The 20,488-nt window shown below is 42.4% G+C and overlaps 1 protein-coding gene across 5 annotated transcripts in view; it reads right to left on the reverse strand.

Annotated features, from left to right (window-relative positions):
• The window catches only part of col12a1a (collagen, type XII, alpha 1a), a 54,090-nt gene that overhangs the window by 31,501 nt on the left and 2,101 nt on the right, over positions 1-20,488 (reverse strand). For 4 of the 5 annotated variants that reach the window (XM_019887173.1, XM_019887172.1, XM_019887171.1 and 1 more), the window contains exons 2-22: positions 19,853-19,958; positions 16,727-16,843; positions 16,474-16,617; positions 15,523-15,576; positions 14,316-14,579; positions 14,064-14,228; positions 13,729-13,902; positions 13,291-13,581; positions 12,589-13,191; positions 11,893-12,171; positions 11,442-11,717; positions 11,079-11,351; positions 5,608-5,877; positions 4,623-4,889; positions 3,219-3,411; positions 3,002-3,126; positions 1,753-1,902; positions 1,545-1,664; positions 1,290-1,454; positions 1,057-1,203; positions 110-249 (exon numbers count right to left, since the gene is read on the reverse strand). In XM_019887173.1, coding sequence (XP_019742732.1) covers positions 110-249; positions 1,057-1,203; positions 1,290-1,454; positions 1,545-1,664; positions 1,753-1,902; positions 3,002-3,126; positions 3,219-3,411; positions 4,623-4,889; positions 5,608-5,877; positions 11,079-11,351; positions 11,442-11,717; positions 11,893-12,171; positions 12,589-13,191; positions 13,291-13,581; positions 13,729-13,902; positions 14,064-14,228; positions 14,316-14,579; positions 15,523-15,576; positions 16,474-16,617; positions 16,727-16,843; positions 19,853-19,922 — 4,287 coding nt within the window. In that variant the 5' untranslated portion in view covers positions 19,923-19,958. The remainder of the gene's footprint in view (positions 1-109; positions 250-1,056; positions 1,204-1,289; positions 1,455-1,544; positions 1,665-1,752; positions 1,903-3,001; positions 3,127-3,218; positions 3,412-4,622; positions 4,890-5,607; positions 5,878-11,078; positions 11,352-11,441; positions 11,718-11,892; positions 12,172-12,588; positions 13,192-13,290; positions 13,582-13,728; positions 13,903-14,063; positions 14,229-14,315; positions 14,580-15,522; positions 15,577-16,473; positions 16,618-16,726; positions 16,844-19,852; positions 19,959-20,488) is intronic. The other variant, XM_019887175.1, reaches the window with a different exon arrangement.

A 20,488-nucleotide genomic window follows, 5' to 3' on the forward strand; every position in this document is an offset into this window, starting at 1 on the left:
ACTTCTCTCAATACCTCGCCTCGGGGGGAACTGCGCTTAACCTTTATGTGATTTGAGAAGGAAATACTGGCTGCATTTTTCGTGGTCTAACAGTTATAGAGTTAGTTACCTGTTGTGTGATTCCTGCTTCAGACACATATTCCACACGGAATTTTTCCACTGGGTCCTCAGGGGCAGTCCATGTGGCTCGGAAAGAACTGTGAGTCACCTCAGATGTTACCAGATTAGTTGGCGCATCAGGCGAACCTCCTTCAGCAGACGGAAAGTGCAAGACAAACCGTCACGGTCAGCATTATATGCGTGCAAAAGTTGTTTCCGACGTGTGTTACCACCTGCAAATTCTCATAAACTGGAAAGTCACAACAGCCCCAGACCGCAGCCGGTTTTCAACTCTTAAATTTGATTGAGTTGCCTGCATTTTAATTAGTGGCAGGGAGACTTGAAAATAATGCTGTATTTGCAGTTATTCCTAATGGTTTGACTCACTCCCGTTCTTCTACCTTGCACTTTATTGTAAGCGAAATGCCCTATTTTGAAAAAAGTAATGCGACTTTTGGCCATTCCACAATTTTACAGGAACTGAGAATGGAAAAGTAAATGGAACTGCAGCAGCTTCCACTCTCTCGACAAGATTTTGGAATGTGTCTGTGGGAATCTTTTTCCACTCATCCAGAAGAAGACTTGAGGTCAGAGATCGCTGATCTTGGATGAGAGGCCCTGGCTCGCAATCTCTGTTCATTTTCATCCCACTAAGGTGTTTTATGGGAGTTGAAGTCAAGGCTCATAAGGTCCATACCAAACTCATCCAAGCATGCCTTTATGAAGCTTGCTGTGTGCACTGGGGCACAATCATATTGGAACGCATAAGGCCCTGCCCCCGTTCCCACAAAGTTGTGAAGAAGTAAGGTATGATCTAGAATGCTTTGGGATGCATTCATCAACTATGGGGAACGACTAGTGCACACTTTTAAAGAAAAAAACCTTATCATCATACAACATCAAAAAATCTGCAATTGTAGTAAAGCGGACTTGATGGTCATGAAAACGGATACGCACCTGCACCCTTGACACTGTTACAAAGGTTGACAGTGAGCCTGTCCACAATGTCCAGCAAGAAGGAGAAATCGGCCACATTGTACATGTGAATATCATCCGGATCCGTGGCAATGGACCTCAGTTCATTCTCATCAGCGTTCTTGACACCTGAATTATCACATAGAAGAGAGCCACTATCAATGACGGCAATGTCAGTTATCATCGTTAGCATGGAGTGTGCAAAATGGATTTACCAATGGCGTAGAGCTCAATGCCCTGATCGCGCAGTCTCTGAGAGTTGATAATAACATCATCCTGGGATTTGCCATCAGTGATCAGCACACCAATTTTGCGAGCGCTGGGTCGCATGCCAACATTTTCTTTGAAATTGTTCTGGAGCAAGTAGTTCAAAGCCAGACCTGTAGGTACGTAAGATATTGATATTTTTGTTTGTTATGTTTTTTCTGTTTGTTTTAATTAATTTATCTTGAATACAGAAACTAAAGTACCAGTCAAGGTGTTTCCGCCCTTGTAGGGAAGGTTAGAGATTGCATCCAAGAGGGATTCCCTGGTTTGGTGAGCATCCAAATGCCATTCAGTCTTCGGGTCTCCGCTGTACTGGGCAAGACCTAAATAACCCGCAAATGGTCATTAGAAAAACAATCACAGCTTTAAAATTGCTTTTTGGCAAATGTTTCTTCGGCCGGACAGACTCACCAATTTGGACTCTTTTGGGGCCGATGTCAAAAACTCCAACCATGCGAGCGATGAAAGAGCGAATTGTCTTGAAGTTGAGACGTCCGATACTCCAGGAGCCATCGACAAGTAGAACAATGTCAGCCTGCGCACTGGTCTTACACATGACATCTGACAGGGCAAAGAGTTCAATGTCTTCATTGGATGACATTTCAGAGGAGATGCAATCGCTCGTGCATGATAACGTGATCCATCAAAATGTAAATGTTGAAGAATGATCATGTTGATTTAAGATAAGGAAGGAAAAGAAGGAAATGAGAGAATATTTGTAAAACAGTTCCAAACATAACCCAAAAAATGCAAACATCTGCACAAGCAGGCAGTGAAGTGCCTAATATTTTTTTCCTCCTTCTGGGAGGAATTTTTTTTCAGGGAGCATTTATTTTCCAGGTGTCGTAATTATTGTCCTCTCGTTTTGCTGCATGTCAGGGCAGTGTCTCTCTTGGCTGTGTTTTATTTGCATCGGTGCGTTCATCCCAGGGGCAAATCAGGAGAATAAAGTCATAACAGCCCATGACAATCAAAGGCTGAAGGAACTCCCTTGCCCTCCTTAGCAGCCAGGTCATGTTCAAATGTTGTTTTGCCAACTGCGCGCTGGAATCCTCAGCACCTAAAAGAAGACTGCAGATGCGCAACTGGCACAGGCAGATGTTGCACTAACTGCCATTGTCTGCAACTGAACACAGGTTACATATTTGATTTACAACTGGGTCACTCCCCTCCCCCCACGCACACAAACAAAATAAAAATAAATAAAAATCTCAACCTCACAACAAACAATCAGATGTCAAACAAACAGAAACGTGATGCAAGTGGGAAACACTCCTCAACTGTTTCAGGTGCAAAAAGAAAAGGACTGATATCTGACAGAAGTTCAAACGCTTTGAAGTAGACAGCTCTTTATCTGTCTCCTTATTAGGAGTGGCCCAGTCGAACTGGCCTTCCATGCTCCTATGAAACACGTCAGTTTTCCTTAACAGTGTGCATACTTGTGTGCTGCCCTCTGACTCAGAAAATCATAAAACATTTTAAAACTGAAATAAATGATATAAGTATGGCTCAAGTCTGCACTCGGGCTGAAAATTGAAGGTGGAATCCCAATACGATAGACAGCAGGAAATTCTTGATTGACGTGGCACTGCTGTAGATGTGAATCGATTGGTTTTCATTTCCTCACAATGTCATGTAATGGAACAGTGGGTAACATTACCTGCTAGTTCAACAGGAGGTGGCTCAGGTCCACTCGTGAGTGTGGTTTTCTCCTCTCCAGCTAATGGCATACTTTCTCCTCCCTCAAACACGCCAAACACATTCACTGTGTATTTGGTATCAGCTCTGGGAATGCAAATAAATCAGCCATTAGTCATGGCATACCAAGTACAGGAGATGTTTCTTTAAAAGTGAAAAGCTAAAAAATGCACCGCTACCTTAACTCCTCCAGTACCACGGTGTTGTCATAGGGGCCAACTAGTAGCTCTCCCAGGTCAATATCATCCTCTGCGGGGTGGAAAGTGACTTTGTAACCCTTGACCTCACCAGGTGCAGGGTCCCAAGTTACACGGAAACTGGTCTTTGTCGGTTCTGAAGTCTGGAGATTCCTGGGACCTTTATAGGGGGTCACTGGTAGGGAGAGAGAGGCAAATACGTATTTTCTTTTATTTTAACTCTTAACGGCTATATACCAATAAATAATTTTTTGTGTATTTGCAGTATTTACGCAAAGCACAAAACCTAAACCAAAATTAGCACGAGGTACAGTATTCATAAGAAAACGACTGATGGACTTTTACATTTAGGTGTGTCAGAAAAGTTGTACAACTGGTGTCACAAATCGCTGGCGTCGGGGGAATCCTCATACCAGCAAAATCATCACTTTTCACCTATTCTCAACACTTTAAATTGATAAATAATTAAAAATTTCAAAAAAAGAACATTCAACTGTGTGAATTGACCACATGCACAGATTTGTGAAAACATGAAATTAATCCAAATGTGATATAGGAGGTATCGCCCCGACACCAGCTATATATTTTCAGACCGAAACGATGTGTTTTCCTCTGGAGTGCAATTGCCATGGAGTATACGCGGTAACTGTGACCTCAGCTCTCTGTAGCCACTGAACTTTTCTCCACATGATTTTATTCACGTAACCTGAGTGCCAAGTCGTCAAGCGGTGAGCAGAGTGAGTGATAATGAGAACAAGAAGAACAGACTTGCTAGGGATCATGGAACTTTAAGTCATCAGAGACCAATTGCCTGAGCCTTCAGTGGAAATGTCTGACATCGCCAAGGCCAAAGAAAGCAGGACATTCAAAGTCCTGTTGATCGTATTGTTCTTCATGTGAGGGCCATCTTCCACTACTTCAGGCAACCATCCAGCATGTCTACAAAAAGATCCGTCTGCCTTTGCGTCATTCAGTGCGCGGCAAAAGTTGAGAGTTGTGGCAGGACGACTCTTGGCTGCTTCACTTGAACAACGCGCCTGCTCACCATGCCTCGAGCATCTGACAGTCCCTAGCCGAGAAGAACATTGCCATGCCGGAAAATCCTCTCTGCTCGCCTAACCTGGCGCAGAATGATTTTCCCTCCTTTCCCAAGATCAGGTCGACTGTTTTGAATACTTATTAAGATACCTGTTCCTTTACATGATTGAATAATTCAATTACAATTTATACCTTTAATAAATGAAACTGCATTCTGGAACAGGTTGTGCTCGTGTTTAATTTCTGAGTGACCCCTGCCTGTGTTAATGTTTTGCTTCAAATGTTGTGATAAACATGCAGGAATACATTGGGCTAATAACAGTAAGACTAAGTGATAGACCAACTTACATGTTGTTCCTGCTCCTTGTCTTGCTTTGCCCTCTCCTGAACGGTAAACCGGCACAACAATGATGTCATAGGTGGTGAGGGGAGTAAGGCGTCTCAGCACTGTGGTGGTATTGCCGCCGGGCACCTTGGCTGCCAGCTGGCGCCCTCCCGACTGCGGTTTATAGGTAACACGGTAGTTGACCACATTTCCAGGTGCTGGCTGCCATGTCACCTTCATGCTCTTTTCCGTCTCCTCGGAGACGGCGATCACTCTGCCAGCATCCGAGACTGTAGGGAAGAAAAACAAAAAACATTTGTGGTTGAGACGGGGGAAAGGATGAATTGAATCTGATGGAAAATGCAGACCGAGTTCAGATTCAAATGTGCAGTTAAGTGTGTGCTTAAAAGCTTGTGTTTCCGCACCTTTGGAAACATAAGCATCAAGGCTGTCCCGATGGTAAGTTAACTAAACGTCATCATGTCGAAGTCTTTCATCTGGATATCTACTTTGTTATATGATTGATTATGCACAGCCTTGGACTGGATGTTTATGAGTTACACAGAACTTGTTGTCCAAAGAAGAAAAGAGTAAGTTTACATTGGAGAAAATATGGCTGACATTTTACGGCTACAAAAGCAGTGCTTGTTTAGAACGCAGAAATGTGTGAGATGAGAGGGCATTGTGTTTTTTCAATCTAAACCAGTCCTTTCTGCAGAGCGTTAAGCAGAATGCTGAACCAAACTGGTATCAAGTCATCAATAAGAGTGTGTCGACTTAAATCTAAAAAGTGGCTTTGTGGTAATAAATGTGTGACAAATTTCCAGCCAGGGTATGTGAAAATCCATTGCTTTACTTTTCGTCATCCTTTCTAATCAAGGAGAAACTCAAAACACATGAGAACACAAAAGGACAAGGTGCATATGATACAAACAAAATGCGCAGTTGAGGATAAAGTGAAAGAGCGGGAAAGAAAGGGAGTAAGTCAAATCAAAATAATGGACTTACTATCGGTGGTTTCCTCCCCAGCCAATGGCTGACCTTCGCCATGACCGTAAACAGCATGCACAGACACTTGATAACGTGTCTCTGGCGTGAGACCCTCCAGAATAGTGGATGTGAACTCTCCCGGGATTGTCTTTTCTCCAGACTCCGGGGTGAACATAGACTGCCAGGTGATCCGGTACTGACGAACTTTACCCGGGGCCGCAACCCAAGACACAATAAAAGTGGTGTCTGTGGGGTCTTTGGTTACCAGGTTTCTTGGTGAACCAAGTTCTGTGGATAAATTCAGAGATATATCAATAAAAATAGAATACAGTAGTTGGATACATTTTCAGCGATGTTTATTGCTTCATTCCCTCTAATGGAGCACAAAGGTAGAAGACATAAATCACGACAGGGAATTCTACAAACAATAAGCCATCATCACTCATCTGTCTTCCTGTTGACCCTGCAGGATCATTCTGTACTACACCAGGACCGTCTCCTTTTATAATCAAAGACTGAAGGAGAAATCTGCTAAACTAATCACAAATTGCATATCTTCTGCACCTCTCCTTGCAGCACTTTAATTTTCCAATGAAACTAAGGAACACGATCCATGATTTCTACAATTGCAGATGTTGCACTACCTCATGTCCTCACTCATTTTATAGCTCGGGGATTTTGTTGGTGGTGTTTCATGATGAGCAGCCAGACGCTGAGAGTGGTGAGGCCATGTTGAGACTCTCACCACTTCCACCTGGTTGAAACATTGAGAAGCCAGAACAATCATGCGTCCTACGACGCTGGCTGTATTTGCCTTTATCCCTTCATGCTGGTGCCTAATGACTGGTGGTTTAGCCGGGTGGTCACTGTTAATCACATTTATCAAACCCCATGGAAAACAAAACAAAACAAAAAAAAGATGAGATGTGCTTCTTGGGATGAAAAAGCCACTGTGTTCAATTTATTACTCCTTCTGAGCATCCCATCCATCCATTACTGAGGGTCTGGAAAGCGATCTGAACTGAAATAACAGCAGAAGATGTTCCAGCCAAACAGAGTGATCTGCACTTTGAGAGTTGACTTCAGAGATGAGGAGTTCCAGAGTTTGAGAACCATGAAAACAGTCAAGGCTCAAGGCTGCACATTCTACAAGCAGACCATCCCAATAACTAGCGAGCCTTTGCCAAATGAACGGCAAAAGATAAACCTGATTGACTGTTCCGGCTATGTGTGAACCGTGGGCGAAGGGAAGGAACACGGGGATGATTACTTTTGCAGACATTGGCCCACTTTTCAACATTTGCACACGAGTAAAGGGGCCACTCCAAAAGGTAAAGCACGCATGCATGAGACACATGGTTCACAGATTTAGCATGAACTGAATCTGACTTTTTCCACTCTGAAAAGCTAAACTTGCAAGACAGCTATCATAAATCAAGTCATGGGCATTCCTGGTAGCCCTGAGAATAATTGTTTGCGAATAAAAACATTCAACGCATCCTTGTCTGACTGCCCTGAACTCCCAGTCCTCTGTGATATAAGTGGTATTGTCTAGTTAAGTCCCTCGACCAAAGCATGAAAAAAAGACGGATACATTTGCACAAAAGCCTTACCACGTTCATATACCCCGCTAGGACACAACTCAAGAATAAAAGCTTTCCCCATTGGGTGTGTGCTGGCACAACCTTTACAGATACAATCAAGGAGGCCCAAAGCTAATTATCAAAACAAAGAACAGTAACCACAAAAATGTGTTCGCATTATCTCATGCACTGATAATTACCTTCATTATGTTATATGCACCAAGGCCACTGAAATGTGGACCCAACCCAGGCACCAAGTTCTGACTTGTCGAATCTTCACTTTCTCTAAGCTGAAAGTCACATCGGAGCTCTGCATCCATTCATCCATTCATCCGTTCAAGGGTCGCGGGCGTGCTGGAGCCTATCCCAGCTATCTTCAGGCAGTAGGCGGGGGATACCTTGAACTGGTTGCCAGCCAATGGCAGGGCACACAGAAAAACAACCACGCACGCTCACTAGCACACCAAGGGACCATTTCGAGTGTTGCATTAACCTGCGATTGTTTTTGGGAATGTGGGAGGAAATCGGAGTACCCGGAGAAAACCCACGCAGGCACGGCGAGAACATGCAAACTCCACACAGGAAGGGCAAAGCTGGAGCATCTCTGCAGGTCACCCTTAATTTAGCTTACTTCTTCACTTATTACTTATTACTTTAATGACATGCATCTGAAATGCAATCATGATGTCACATTCAAAGCTAGACTAGTCAGTTTATTACTATACTGTAGACAAACATGAGACTAGCAGTTCCACAGACAGAACCTTGTATTAAAAATGGATATAGTCCATCCATCCATCCATTTTCAACACCGCTTATACTGAAGAGGATTATGGGGACTAGCTGGAGCCTATCCCAGCAGACTTCAGACGGAAGGCAGACTACACCCTGAACTGGTCGCCAGTCAGTCGGAGGGTACAAAACAACCATTCACGCCCACATCCACACCTTCACTGAGTGGGAACCGATCCCACGCTGCCCGCATACAAGTCAGGCGAGTGTACCACTACACCAGGGGTGTCAAATTCCGGTCCTGGAGGGCCGCTGTCCTGCATGTTTTCCAAGTCTCCCTGTTGCAACACACCTGATTCAAATGATCAGATCATCAGCAAGCTCTGCGCAAGCCTGACATTGAACCTGTTCATTTGAATCAGGTGTGTTGCAACAGGGAGACTTGGAAAACATGCAGGACACCGGCCCTCCAGGACCCGAGTTTGACACCCCTGCACTACACCATCAGCAACACCAAAATGGATATAGTTTACATGTAAATTTAAAAAAAAAACTTATAAGAATGATATAAATTAGAGAAACAAAACAAATATGGTATTACATGTGAAAGGCAACTCTTATTGATGCCATGCATCTTGTTAATGCCTAATGATGCGCTTGAGGGCCTGATGATACGCTGCTGTCATGCCTTGAAATGTTGCCGTCGACGGGTGGTCATGCACCAAAACGTATTCAGCGTCGGGGTGCGGCCGTCATGTTGACGGGACCAGGACCAGTGTGGAAATACCCCTGCCGTTCGGGAAAATGAAGCTGTTTCCCGAAATTTCTGAGGGCTACCATGTCCCTGATCATTCCATTTGCTGCTGCACCTGGCAAGACTGCTGCCCTCTTAGACATAGAAACAATTCTGCATACCCTATGGCTTCTGTGTTGGCTTCCGCCATACGGCCTTAGCCATAAGAGCTTGCTTTGTGTAATCCACCTACATGGACTTCACAGGGAGGGTCAGTCAAAGCAAGTGACCCCTGAAGACAATGAGGTCAGTGTTCAGAGCACGCTGAGATCATGACATCTTAATAGGGCCGCCTAAACAAAGTGCTTTGTCATCAGGCCTTTTCCTATGGGGGTGTGCAGCTAGTGACGGCACATATCTGACTCATGGATGTTAACTCTATAATGCCTTCATTTTGCTCAAGAGGGAAAGCACAAAAGGAATTTGTTTACGCAAAATTAAACCATGTTGATACAATGGTTCGGAAAGGAATGGGAAACATTTATCTACATGTTATCATTAGCTGAGGCTGAGATTTATTGCATGCCCAGGCATAATTTCCTTTTAATTTAAAAACCTTAATCAAATCCAAAGCATGCTACAATCAATTTGAATATCAATTTCCATTAAGTCTCATTCTAAAATAGAATTGTACACAATTGTCTCACTTTAGAGAAACAACAATGAGCCTCTGTTGCGTGTTTCCCGACAGCCGAAAGGTCTGATGACTGTTCTCACTGGCAGAATGCAGACTTTTTCCCTCACTACCTTTAATTTAATACACCTTTTAGTGGAAGTGACATTCTTCATTCTGGAGACAATACCTTACTTGGTGTTCATAACGCCAACAACAGTGCACTCATTCTGGTTATAACTAATGTTCCTTTATTTTCCTTCCTTTCCTAAGGTGGTTGAGCTCCAACGTTAACACTCTCTGGCATTGATGGAGAATTTGCTTTGTATCTCAAAAACCCTCTTCGTATATTAAACTGCATCGGAATTACTCGATACAAATATGTTCATACTGTATTGTAGGCAGTGTATATTATACAGTACATAGCTCTACATGGGTGTTGTGTATATACCCATGTATGGGACACAACTGGCAGACAAACCAAGATGTAACAGGATGAGAGTGCAGGCTTCTCCTGTAAGCCATTCACATTTTCCAGGTTTACAAGCACCCCGTGCTCCTCCCCTCCACTCCTAACACACACACAAATTTCCTCCTCATCAAACCTACAGTCTGTGCCAAAATAATTAGATCCAGTGCTCCATTCCAAGAATTTTCTCTCAAATCATACCTCATAAAAAATAAATCAAAAGTAAAACAGTTAACCTCCTCAGCATGCATGGCTTGCATGGCACTGGGTGTGATAATGAATGTGCAGACCAAGCAGCATTGATTTGTTGAAACTACAGTCCACTGCAAACATTTCACACACTCACTGGTGTAGCATGGAGTGGAGAGGGTGATGGTGTGCAGGGTGGGGTGGCGGTACAAGTAAGAATAGCAGTGGACCTACACTGAACGTAAATGGTGTGTTGAACTTACTAAATTGTATTTCATCAAGTGGCTGCACAAAACAAAATCATTTGGATTCAGATACAGTTATGAGGCCGATGTATAGTCTACTTTAAAATTCCAACTGATTTTATTTATTGCAACCAATTAACAGAGAAAATAACTAAATTCAACAACAACTTTTTTTAGTGTAATTTCATTTTTTTTTAATTGAAAGAACAGCACCCCATTTAAGAGTTCATGTCTAACGTGGCTGTTAGTGTTATGTTTTTGTTTAGATTACATTTGGTTTTGTTCGCTCATGCCCTTTTTGTCTTCACCTGTTCTCGTCATGCAGGTCCCTTGTGTTTAACCAATCAGCTCCCTCAACCCTTTGTGTCTTGTCCAGGTGTTTCTCATTTTCTCGTCATCTTGCTTGTATTTATTTCCCCGGCTTCTGTCAGTCTTGGTTTGATCATTGTGTGTGTCTGTGTGCCCCTGTCATGTTTTGTTTCTGGCATAGATTTTTGTTACTTCCTGTGGTTTTCAAAACTGCTTGTATACTTCAGTTAGTTTTGTCCAATGTACTCCTGTTTGTATTTGTTAATATTGTTTGCTCAGTCCACCCTGCTCCCTCTACCTCCCACTTCGCAAAACCTGACAGTTAGAGATGCAAGCTATACTTATTTGAGTGACTTCTGCATTGTTGAACACCAGTAGAACTGTGAAAGCACTAAAGAATACAAAAAAAAAAGGCTGATATCCACACTTTTGGAAAGGACACTCCATCCATGTAAATATTTGACTTGCCCCATGTTCTGTTCACCCATACCACACCACTGATGGTACCATTTTTCAAGACCCAAATTCACATAAATAAAAAGACATTCTTTCTTACCTTCTAATGTTGTTCCTGTACCCAGAAGAGGATCGCCCAAGCCAGAAGTATAGCGTGCACTGACAAACAGCTCATATTCAGTTTCTGGTTGGAGGTTCTCAAGCAAAGCCTGGGTTGTATCTCCTCTGATGGTGACCTCCCTCCTCTCACCTGCTTCGGCAGGTTTAAAGGCAATGACGTATTGGCGAACATTTCCTGGTGCAGCATCCCATGTTAGTCTCATGGTATTGATGGTTTCATCAAACACCCGAAGGTTACGAGGAGAGCCGATTGCTGAAGAAAAACAAAAATGAAATAAACTATAATCAGGATTTATTGCACAGGAAAAAATAAAAAAATTCTGTACTTCTGTTTTTGGCTTACCTTCTTTGGTTGTGCCATCCACTTGCATTTCATCCCCCATGCCTGTGATGTATTCAGCAGACACAGACACACGGTAGGTGGTAATGGGGAAAAGTTCCTCTAGTACAATGGTAGTCTCATCTCCAATAGTCTGGGCCTCCAGTATTTCCCCAGCACCACTAAGTGGGACGTATGAGAGGCGGTATCTGAGTACTGAGCCTGGAGCAGCTTTCCAAGATACCCTGAAACTGCTGGTAGTCTCCTCTGTAACTCGTAGGCTCCGTACTCTCCCTTTCTCTGGAAAGGTTAGATAGATCCATGTTAATGTGTTCTAGCATCAGTGATATTAAACAAGTGAGCAAATAAGCTTCAACCCACACTGGACAGCTGATATTTATTTGGATCAGTTCAGGTGGCTGTTTAGAATTGGCAGGGGTTTACCAAAGCCTCCAAATGAAGGCAAATGTCTTACCTTCAAGAGTAGTTTCTTCACCGGTCAAAGGAAAACTGTCTCCTTTTTCATACTGCCCAAAAACATTGACCTCATATGTAGTGAGGGGGGAAAGATGAGGCAGAACAGCTGTGGTAGTATGATGGGGAACCGCCAAAGTAATATAGTCTCCGGTGACATCCTGAGCCTTCCGGAAGCGCACCAAGTAAGACAACACATCGGAAATTGGTGCAGTCCACGTAGCACGGAAGCTGCGGGAGGTAATCTCAGAGAATTCCAAGTTTTCGGGTGGAAGCAGACCTAAGAAACAAAACAATAACATACTAATTAGGCTAAATCACACAATGTTTGAACATGTGCTCTACGCGTGTGCATTTTGTCTGCATCAACTTGATGTTACTTATTGTAACTACAGTATGGAATTTAATATTGTGATTATCGTAAATACAATCCATTGTGATGGACAGCGGCACAGCTGTATTGGACTAATTTGATCTTCTAATTATGTCCATCTTGAAAATTTGAAAATTCAAAGTAAGCGAGAATGGCTGTATCCTTGTTGTTGTTGTAGAGTTGCATGCTTCACATGTCTTCAACAGATGTACTATTTTCCTATTTAACTAGAAACTCAGAAGTCAAACACTTTGTGGAAAACACATATGTAGCCTAAGCTTGACTCCAAATTGGTAAGTTAAGATCATTTGTCCTGGAACTTACTCTTCTTTTTAATCTTGAGCAGTTCCTGTTCAATCCTCAAACAGATGGACTGGGTAAGCTCTTTGGAAATCCTCTGGAAGGCATCAAAGTCCTCCACCTCGTAGACATGAGTATCTGAAGGTTCATTGGCAATGGCCTCCAGCTCTGACCTCACTGCATCTTTCACACCAACAGCAAAAATCTCCACATCAATCTTCCTCAGGTTGGTTGCTGCGTCCTTAAAAGAGTCTGATGACTTTCCGTCTGTGACGAGCACCATGACACGAGGGACATTATTTCTCGCGCCACGTGCGTTGGTAAAGATCCTGTCCTTCACGTAGGCCATTGCCTTGCCAGTGTTGGTGGAGCCTCCACGGTAAGGGAAAGTGCGGACTGCTTTGACAACCGCATTAATGTCATGATGGGTGTTGAGCGCAAACTCAGTGTGTGGATCTCGACTGTATTGGACTAAGCTAAGCTGGACTTTGTTGGGGGCAATATCAAAAGAATTGACCAGCACCTCCAAGAAGGCACGGACTTTGGCAAAGTTTTGTAATCCAATACTGTATGAGCCGTCCACAAGCAGAACCACGTCAGCCTGCACATCCACTCCCAGAGAGCATTCTGGAATGATATCATGTACAAGGGGGTTAAAGGGCTTTCACCAAAAAAGTAACATGAATGACAGGGTTGACGATAAGTCACACAAACAAATCTGCTCACCTGTTCTCACTTTGACAGGCTGTGTCCTCTCCATAGCCACAATGGCTTCACTGGGTGTCAGACCCTTGAGGGCATACAGGCTTATCTCGTACTCCGTATCAGGAGCGAGATCACGAACGTTGATGGACGTCTGTGTAGCGACAATGTACAACTCTTGACGATTGATGCCAGGCAACATGGGAACGAGGACAAGCTTATATCCTGTGATATATCCCTGCGACGGATCCCACGTCACTCTCATTGACTTTGAAGAAATTTCCGTCACCAGCAAGTTGGATGCTGGTTCCACCACTGATGAAAGGCATCAGACCAGACAAGAAAAGAATTCAGCGCCCTGTTTACTCCTATGGCTTTCCAGTTTGTGTTGTAAACAACATTTTCCAGGCCATAAATAATCAGCTGAAACAACACATTTTACAAGCAGAATGTTGGACCTACTTTCTTCACCGCTGATTAGAACGCTGAGCTGCTCATCGACACCAGAGCACACTTCGTTGATGATGTTTTTCTGGACATCTTGGATCATATCAAAATTAGGTACATTGTACACATGGGTGTTGTACGGAGTGGAAGCCATTTCTCTCAGTTCATCATCATCTGCGCCTTTGATACCTGAGATGGAAAAAGAGGGGAAAAAAATATTGTAACTCAAAGGATGCTCACGCTATAGTGTAGTGCATCTTACAATCAGTGGAAAGTCAAAAAGTTTCCAAGAACTGGCCAATAGGACTCATGGGATAGCAAAATAAAAACTTTCTTTGTGAAAAACATACCGAGGACAAATATTTCCACTCCAATGTTTCTAAGTCTTCTAGCATGCTCCTCGACTGAATCCTGAGATTTTCCATCAGTGATGATCATGGCTATCTTTGGAAAAACTTTCCTGGAACCAGCTTCCTCCGTAAAGATGTTTTGCAGCAAGTACTCAATTGCATCACCTACAGAAAGAGGGAAAAAGACATTGCACGTATTTGTCTCACTTCATACTTGTGTTATGAAATATACTAGATTGAGGAGCTCCTCACCTGTCATGGTATTGCCTCCCTTGTATGGGAGCGAGTTGATGGCTTGGAGCAAGTCTCCTCTCCTGGTGTAACGTGTGAGAGGGAACTCTGTGCGAGTGTCCGTACTGTATTGTACCACAGCCACTCGAGTTTTGTCCTCGCCAATGTCAAAGGCCCCAGCCAGGCCAGCGATAAAACTACGGATGTGCTTGAAGTTCTCTCTGCCAACGCTCCATGAGCCATCCACCAGAAAAACCAAATCTGCAATTGCGCTGACGGAGCATTCTGCAGAAACCAAGAGCAGAAATGGTTCCAAAATAAGAGTTTTATAACGTTACATTGCACAATTTGAACCGACCTAACCCGGGAAGAGTGTAAAAATATTTTCACAATGACTATTTTCTTCCTAGTGTGGATTTTGACACCAAAGGAAATATGCCTGTGTGCCAAACGGTGGGTTTGGCATAGTCATTTCACCCTGAAGCAGCCCCCTGTTCTAAATATTTACCAAAAGTCCCAGCTGCAATATTCACTTTTATATCCTTTAAAATTCAGCATGGCTGCTTGTAGTAGATTGTATTTTCAATTAGAAATAACGTGGGTCTATTAAAATTTCTGATGATTTTGTGGTTAGACTTGCAATTGGTCTAATTCATTCCAAATGTGTCCTCTTTTTTTTCATCTCAGATTTTCTGACCAAATGTTGAAAATGATGTAATGTAAAAGACAGTGAGTGCTTAGCCATGAACCAGGGCAAAGTGAAATCTGGAAGTCATTTCCAGAAGGATCAACAGGTGGGGGGATGTTAAAGATGTTTAAATCCCGATGACGTATTTTGTCAGATGGTGCCTGTTTCGATGGGGTACGTTGAACGTGTCACTGCTGGGTCACCCTCCCCTTCCTGCTCTCTTCCCCCTCCATGACGCACAAAAGGAACCTTGTGTCCTGCCTTGAAGCCTAAAGCCTCCCTTTTCCTCTACACACCCACCCCACCCCCGAATGTGGAGACTGCTGTTAATTAAAGGAATCAATGCTTTCCTTCCCAGCCACTGTCAGAAACATTGTGCGCTCGCGACTGAGGACCCAGCAGAAGGTAAAATGGGCAAATCATTCCTAGGGGAAAATATACCCTGACAACTGTCATGAAAAACTTTTTTTTGACAAAAAGAGAGAAAATGAAGAAGCCCAGAAAATATTTTGTTTGGCACTGGAACAAAAAAACACTCACTGATTGCATCTGACGGTGGCCTCCTGACAGGTCCACTGGAGTTACTGGACTGGACTGAAAGACAAGAAAACTTGGACAGTCAGCAGAGTACTTTGTCGCGCTGGTGCTACTGCGTTATTTTCTCAACAGGAGGAGGCAAGAAAATCAACACATCATAAAACCAAGCCGAGACAATTAGAACCAGCTGCTTACACATACTGTATGGTGGTGCATTAGGCATAAACATTAGCGGAACAAAGACTTCATTCTAACTTCTTTTCCCTGGAGAGGATGCAACTGGTATATGGGAGAAATCATATTCCTCTCCATATTGATTAATTTGGCCCAATGTCACGATCTAATGTGCGAGCTAATCAAAATCTGCATAGAAAAAGAAAATAATGCTCACTTTCAATTGAAATTTTCTCAGGGGTATTGGGCTGCACATTGTTTATTAATGTGGCTTATACATGAGCGTGGCAGATTAATGTGTATACAGTCATAATCAATGTCAATCAAAACTGAGCATTGTTTTCTCGGATCGTGATCAGCGCAGCTCTTGCATTGGATCTCAATAGTTTGTCTGGAGATGTACCTAATGAAGTGTCTGCTCGTGTATACTTCCAGATCAATCGTCTGGCAATCAAAAACACATCCAAAAAAAAAAATATATATATATATATTTTTATCCATGTCTTCGAATAAGCAGGAAGTAGCATAACACAACTCCCTCACACTCAATTTGATTACCTTCCACCCGCCCCCCCAAAACCTCAATTTTCTACACTTAAAAGCATTTGTCACAGTGGAATGTTTCAACGTATTTATTTTATTTGGGCCAAATTGGAAGAATTAAAAAAGAAGACAAAAGAAAAAAACAAAGGTTTCGCAAAACAAAAGTAAATTTAATGGTTTGAGCTATATATATATATATATATTTCACATCCAATTTTTACAAAACAATTCACTTACTTGTAAGTGTACCAAAGATGGGAATACTCTCCTCAGATCCATAGTAGGAGTTAATGGACACCGAGTAGTCCAAATCTGGTGTCAGGTCAGTGATTGATGTGGATGTCGTAAAAGCATTGAGGGCAAATTCTCTTGTCGGTTCATCTGCATGAGAAATAAAGCAATCACAAGGATATTAGGTGTCTGTGTGTGTAAATAAGGTGTTGATGTGTTGTCTATTTAAATGATCCCAAAATGTGCAGTCTTTACTGACCTGCCCCTGAAACAATTTGTATTCTGAAGCCATCTATCGTTGTCGAGGGCCTTGCCCACGACATTTTCACTGTGTTTTCATTCAGAATTTTAAAGTTCAAGTCCGAGGGGGGATCCACTGGAAACAACAGATGGAGCAGTATTAAACACAATAAATATATCAGTCATGTATGCTCATGGTAATATTTTTGATCAAATGTAAGATGGCATTTGTAATCAAGCATTCACATTGATCCCAACGACAAACACTTCACGGCTGAAGTGGGCTTGTTTCGTTGTTGGGGTACAGACACAAAAGCACTGATATCCATGTGTCACGTGACGAGTAAAGAAATGTGACAACACTAGAGATAGTAAGAGAAGCCATTTTAAAGTAAAAATGGCATTTGTTTGAGTTGCCCAGCCGCGGAGGCCGGCAACTCAAGCACTCGCATACAAAACGTGTGCACGGTTCAAACATAACCACAGTGCAAACATGAACGTGAACCATCCAAATAACATGCTGGAGTGCAGTCATCACAACGCATGCAACGACCACTTTAACCAAAAAGTCGATCCCAGCATGACAACAGCACAACTCAACTGCAAGTTGCTGATTATACAATGGAACTGAAGATGCCATATTGAAGTCTTGACACAATTGAACGCCATATGTTTTATATACACAACGTATATAAACATATTCAATGTTGTTTATTTGGTTCAAAAGGCCTTCTGCGAGCCAGTGGCACACATCCATTGCAAACCTTTTAAAAAAGAATACACAATTTGTCACATGAGACTCTTGTGTACTTTTTCCACTGATAATATCAAATGTTTTTTACATGTGCAATACATACATAGTCTTAAAAAAAAAACCACATACGGTACATTGGGAACAAGACACGTTTTTCGGATCACAGCATCATGCATCATGTACATGTGAAAGTTGTTCGGCTCAACAACTTTGATGGACTTGCTTCTCCATGTACAGTTGGGACCACACAGACAGATGACAAATATATTTTAGAATGATATTCTCTCTTGACAGGTGGCAGCCTAAAAGCCGACAATGTTGATCAATATTAATAGACGGAGGTGTGTGAAAATGTGCATGCATAAAAGTCCTCTCCAAGTGCTCAATGGTTAATTTGTCCTTCACATTAGTTGAGTAATCGTCTTTGTAAAGCAACGCATTGGCATATCTTATCGGTCATTTATGTTGGATATGTGTCAATAAGGCAATGAGTGAGAAAACGTATTACTATCCATCAGTGAGTTAGAGTGACTTGTTAAAATGTGACTTGTTAAAATGTACTGTAGCAATATGACTCGTTTTATTTAAAAATTGACAAAGAAGGAAGCATGCAGGCAATTTTAGGAATCAGGAGAAAGTTTCGACAGGAGGCCACGAGGTAGCTGTTAATCAGAGTTTTACGAGAATATCATTGTAAAATACACTTTGAGGGGGGGAGGAAGCCATAGTATGGGAACACACTGAAATGCAAAGGCAGATGACGAACAGGATCTCATCGAATAGGTAAAAACTGGGATTGGAGAGTCACCAACCTGTCTTATAAACTCAAGGAGCCCCGATGGACCGTGTCCCCAATCATTTCTCCACGAGTTCACTGCTCCAACAATGGTATGAAGGTGTGAATATGTGTGTGCGTTTTCAGGAAATGGCTAAATCAAAATTGTTTAGGGAAGTCTTCACCAGCAACCATTACCACCTTTGTTGATGTCGAGTTAAAATAGACTTGAGGACCGAAGGTGGTCTTTGGTGTGTTTTTAGTAACTTGTGACTATTAGTGTTACGTCCCATCAGCTCCTAATAAAGGACACCCGCTCTGTGTCTGGCTACTGTTCTCTGAGTAACCTCAGTCTCCAGGTAGCCAGCCACCCTGGTTTGTGCGACTGCCAGAAAAGAAGACCGAAGGGAAGGGGAAAGAACACGGACCCTCCCAAGGAGGCAGGGAAAAATGCCAAAGTCATTCGGCAACATGTGCTGACATTAAACATGGCGGCTTATTCGCTTTCCATACATTTCGCAAGTCAGCGTTTTCGCAAACACCCGCAAAGAAGGCCGAGAAAGGCTCTTTGTGTGTCTGTGTGCTGTCTGAGGATTCATTTGCTATTCTCCTATTTCATCTTTCCATTTCTCAAGTGGAGATATGTGAGAAGAGAGCTTAGACTCCATTAGCACTGCCAGAAAGCTTAATAAGGAAGGAAAAAAATGACAAGGTTTCCATACCATATTTGACAAGATTTTCGATTACCGTACATGCTTGCATCTAAAGTCACTTTTCATTTTCCCCTCTTCACAACATTCAACGAATGACATTTTGTGTACAGCAAAATACCATTAAAAAAGCTAACATAAGTACACAGAATGAATGCCACATCTAATTTCTGTCATCATTGCAGATAAAGAAATTGACCTAAGTAAAATCATGATGGTAGTGGAATGCTTTTTTCATGCTTTTTTTCCCCCCACTGAAATGTTTATTGCCTTCTAAATCATACTGATTTGTTTTCACTATTATAAGTAATGTGACGCTTTTAACATACTCAGTGTTATTAATTCAAGCACTATTTTACAATTGTCTAATCATTCTTTCCAGTGTCCTGTTCGGTGGGATTTAGCAAATGTCACCATGGAAAATAGCAAAGACCTTCTAAGGTATTTAATAATGAAACACTAAGCAATAAAATTACATTTGATGACGTCTTAGTGTTTGCCCTGCTGCTTTAAGACATTTAATTGGAAGTTGGAAATGGAATACAATATTGTGATGTTGTTTTGCAACTACAGTATTTGCCAGATTGTAACATGTGCTATTAATAGCTCAAAATCATTTGAATTGCAGCCTAAATGTGATCCAATATTGAGTCATGGCATTTAAATCTGACAGAATAAACCACAATGGCCGTGGGTAACACAGTCAAGCATACACATAGAAGAACAACAACTTTATTGACTTCACCATTACACATTGTCATATAGTTAATGATATCAAAATAAAGGGCTCGCTCCTAAAGCACTAATAACTGGACATAACTGGTGAAAGAAGAGAGGGAGGAGCAAAAGAGAGAGAAAGGGTATAGTGTGTCTCATTAGAGTGATTTGCCGGTGTGTTCAGTTTACCTTGAGCATCGATGGAGGATATCAGAGCCGCAAACAAGGCAGCCGTGGCCAGATACAGCCCTTTCTTCATGTTTAGCCCTTGTCGATCAGCAGGGCATCAATGGGGCTGAATTGGAAAGAGACAGGCATTCCTGGTTAGCCAAGCCAACAGCACCCCGTGTGGCGTGTGTATATACTACATGCCATGAATATATTTAATTCGCCGCCTGAAGCCTTCCAAGTGGAAGCAGTTTGGCACAGACACAGTCGGCTGCAGGTTAAAACCGCAAATGATGCAGCCAACTTAAAACACAAGAGTTTAATTATTTAGTATTCAAGACATAAACATACCATAAGATGTGTGATTTATGAATTGGACCCCTTAAGTCATTACTTGAAAACATGCATCTGGTTTTGACACTGCTAGTCATCGTTAGGGTCTATGAGCTAGACTAGAGCCTATCTCAGCTGACTGTGGATGAATAGACAGGTCGCTTGCCACAGTTAGACAAAAAAAAAACATCTACTGCCCATGGGAGATTTACAGCATAGTCTTCAATTTCCCACTAGCATGCATTCACAGAAAGTCAGAGTAATCAGAAAAATCCAGACAGTAACACAAGGCAAGATTCAAAACTGTGAGGCCAACATGCTAAG

Source organism: Hippocampus comes, unplaced genomic scaffold (genome assembly GCF_001891065.2).
Source record: "Hippocampus comes isolate QL1 unplaced genomic scaffold, H_comes_QL1_v1.1 scaffold176, whole genome shotgun sequence".
In the NCBI taxonomy this organism is placed as follows: Eukaryota; Metazoa; Chordata; class Actinopteri; order Syngnathiformes; family Syngnathidae; genus Hippocampus; species Hippocampus comes.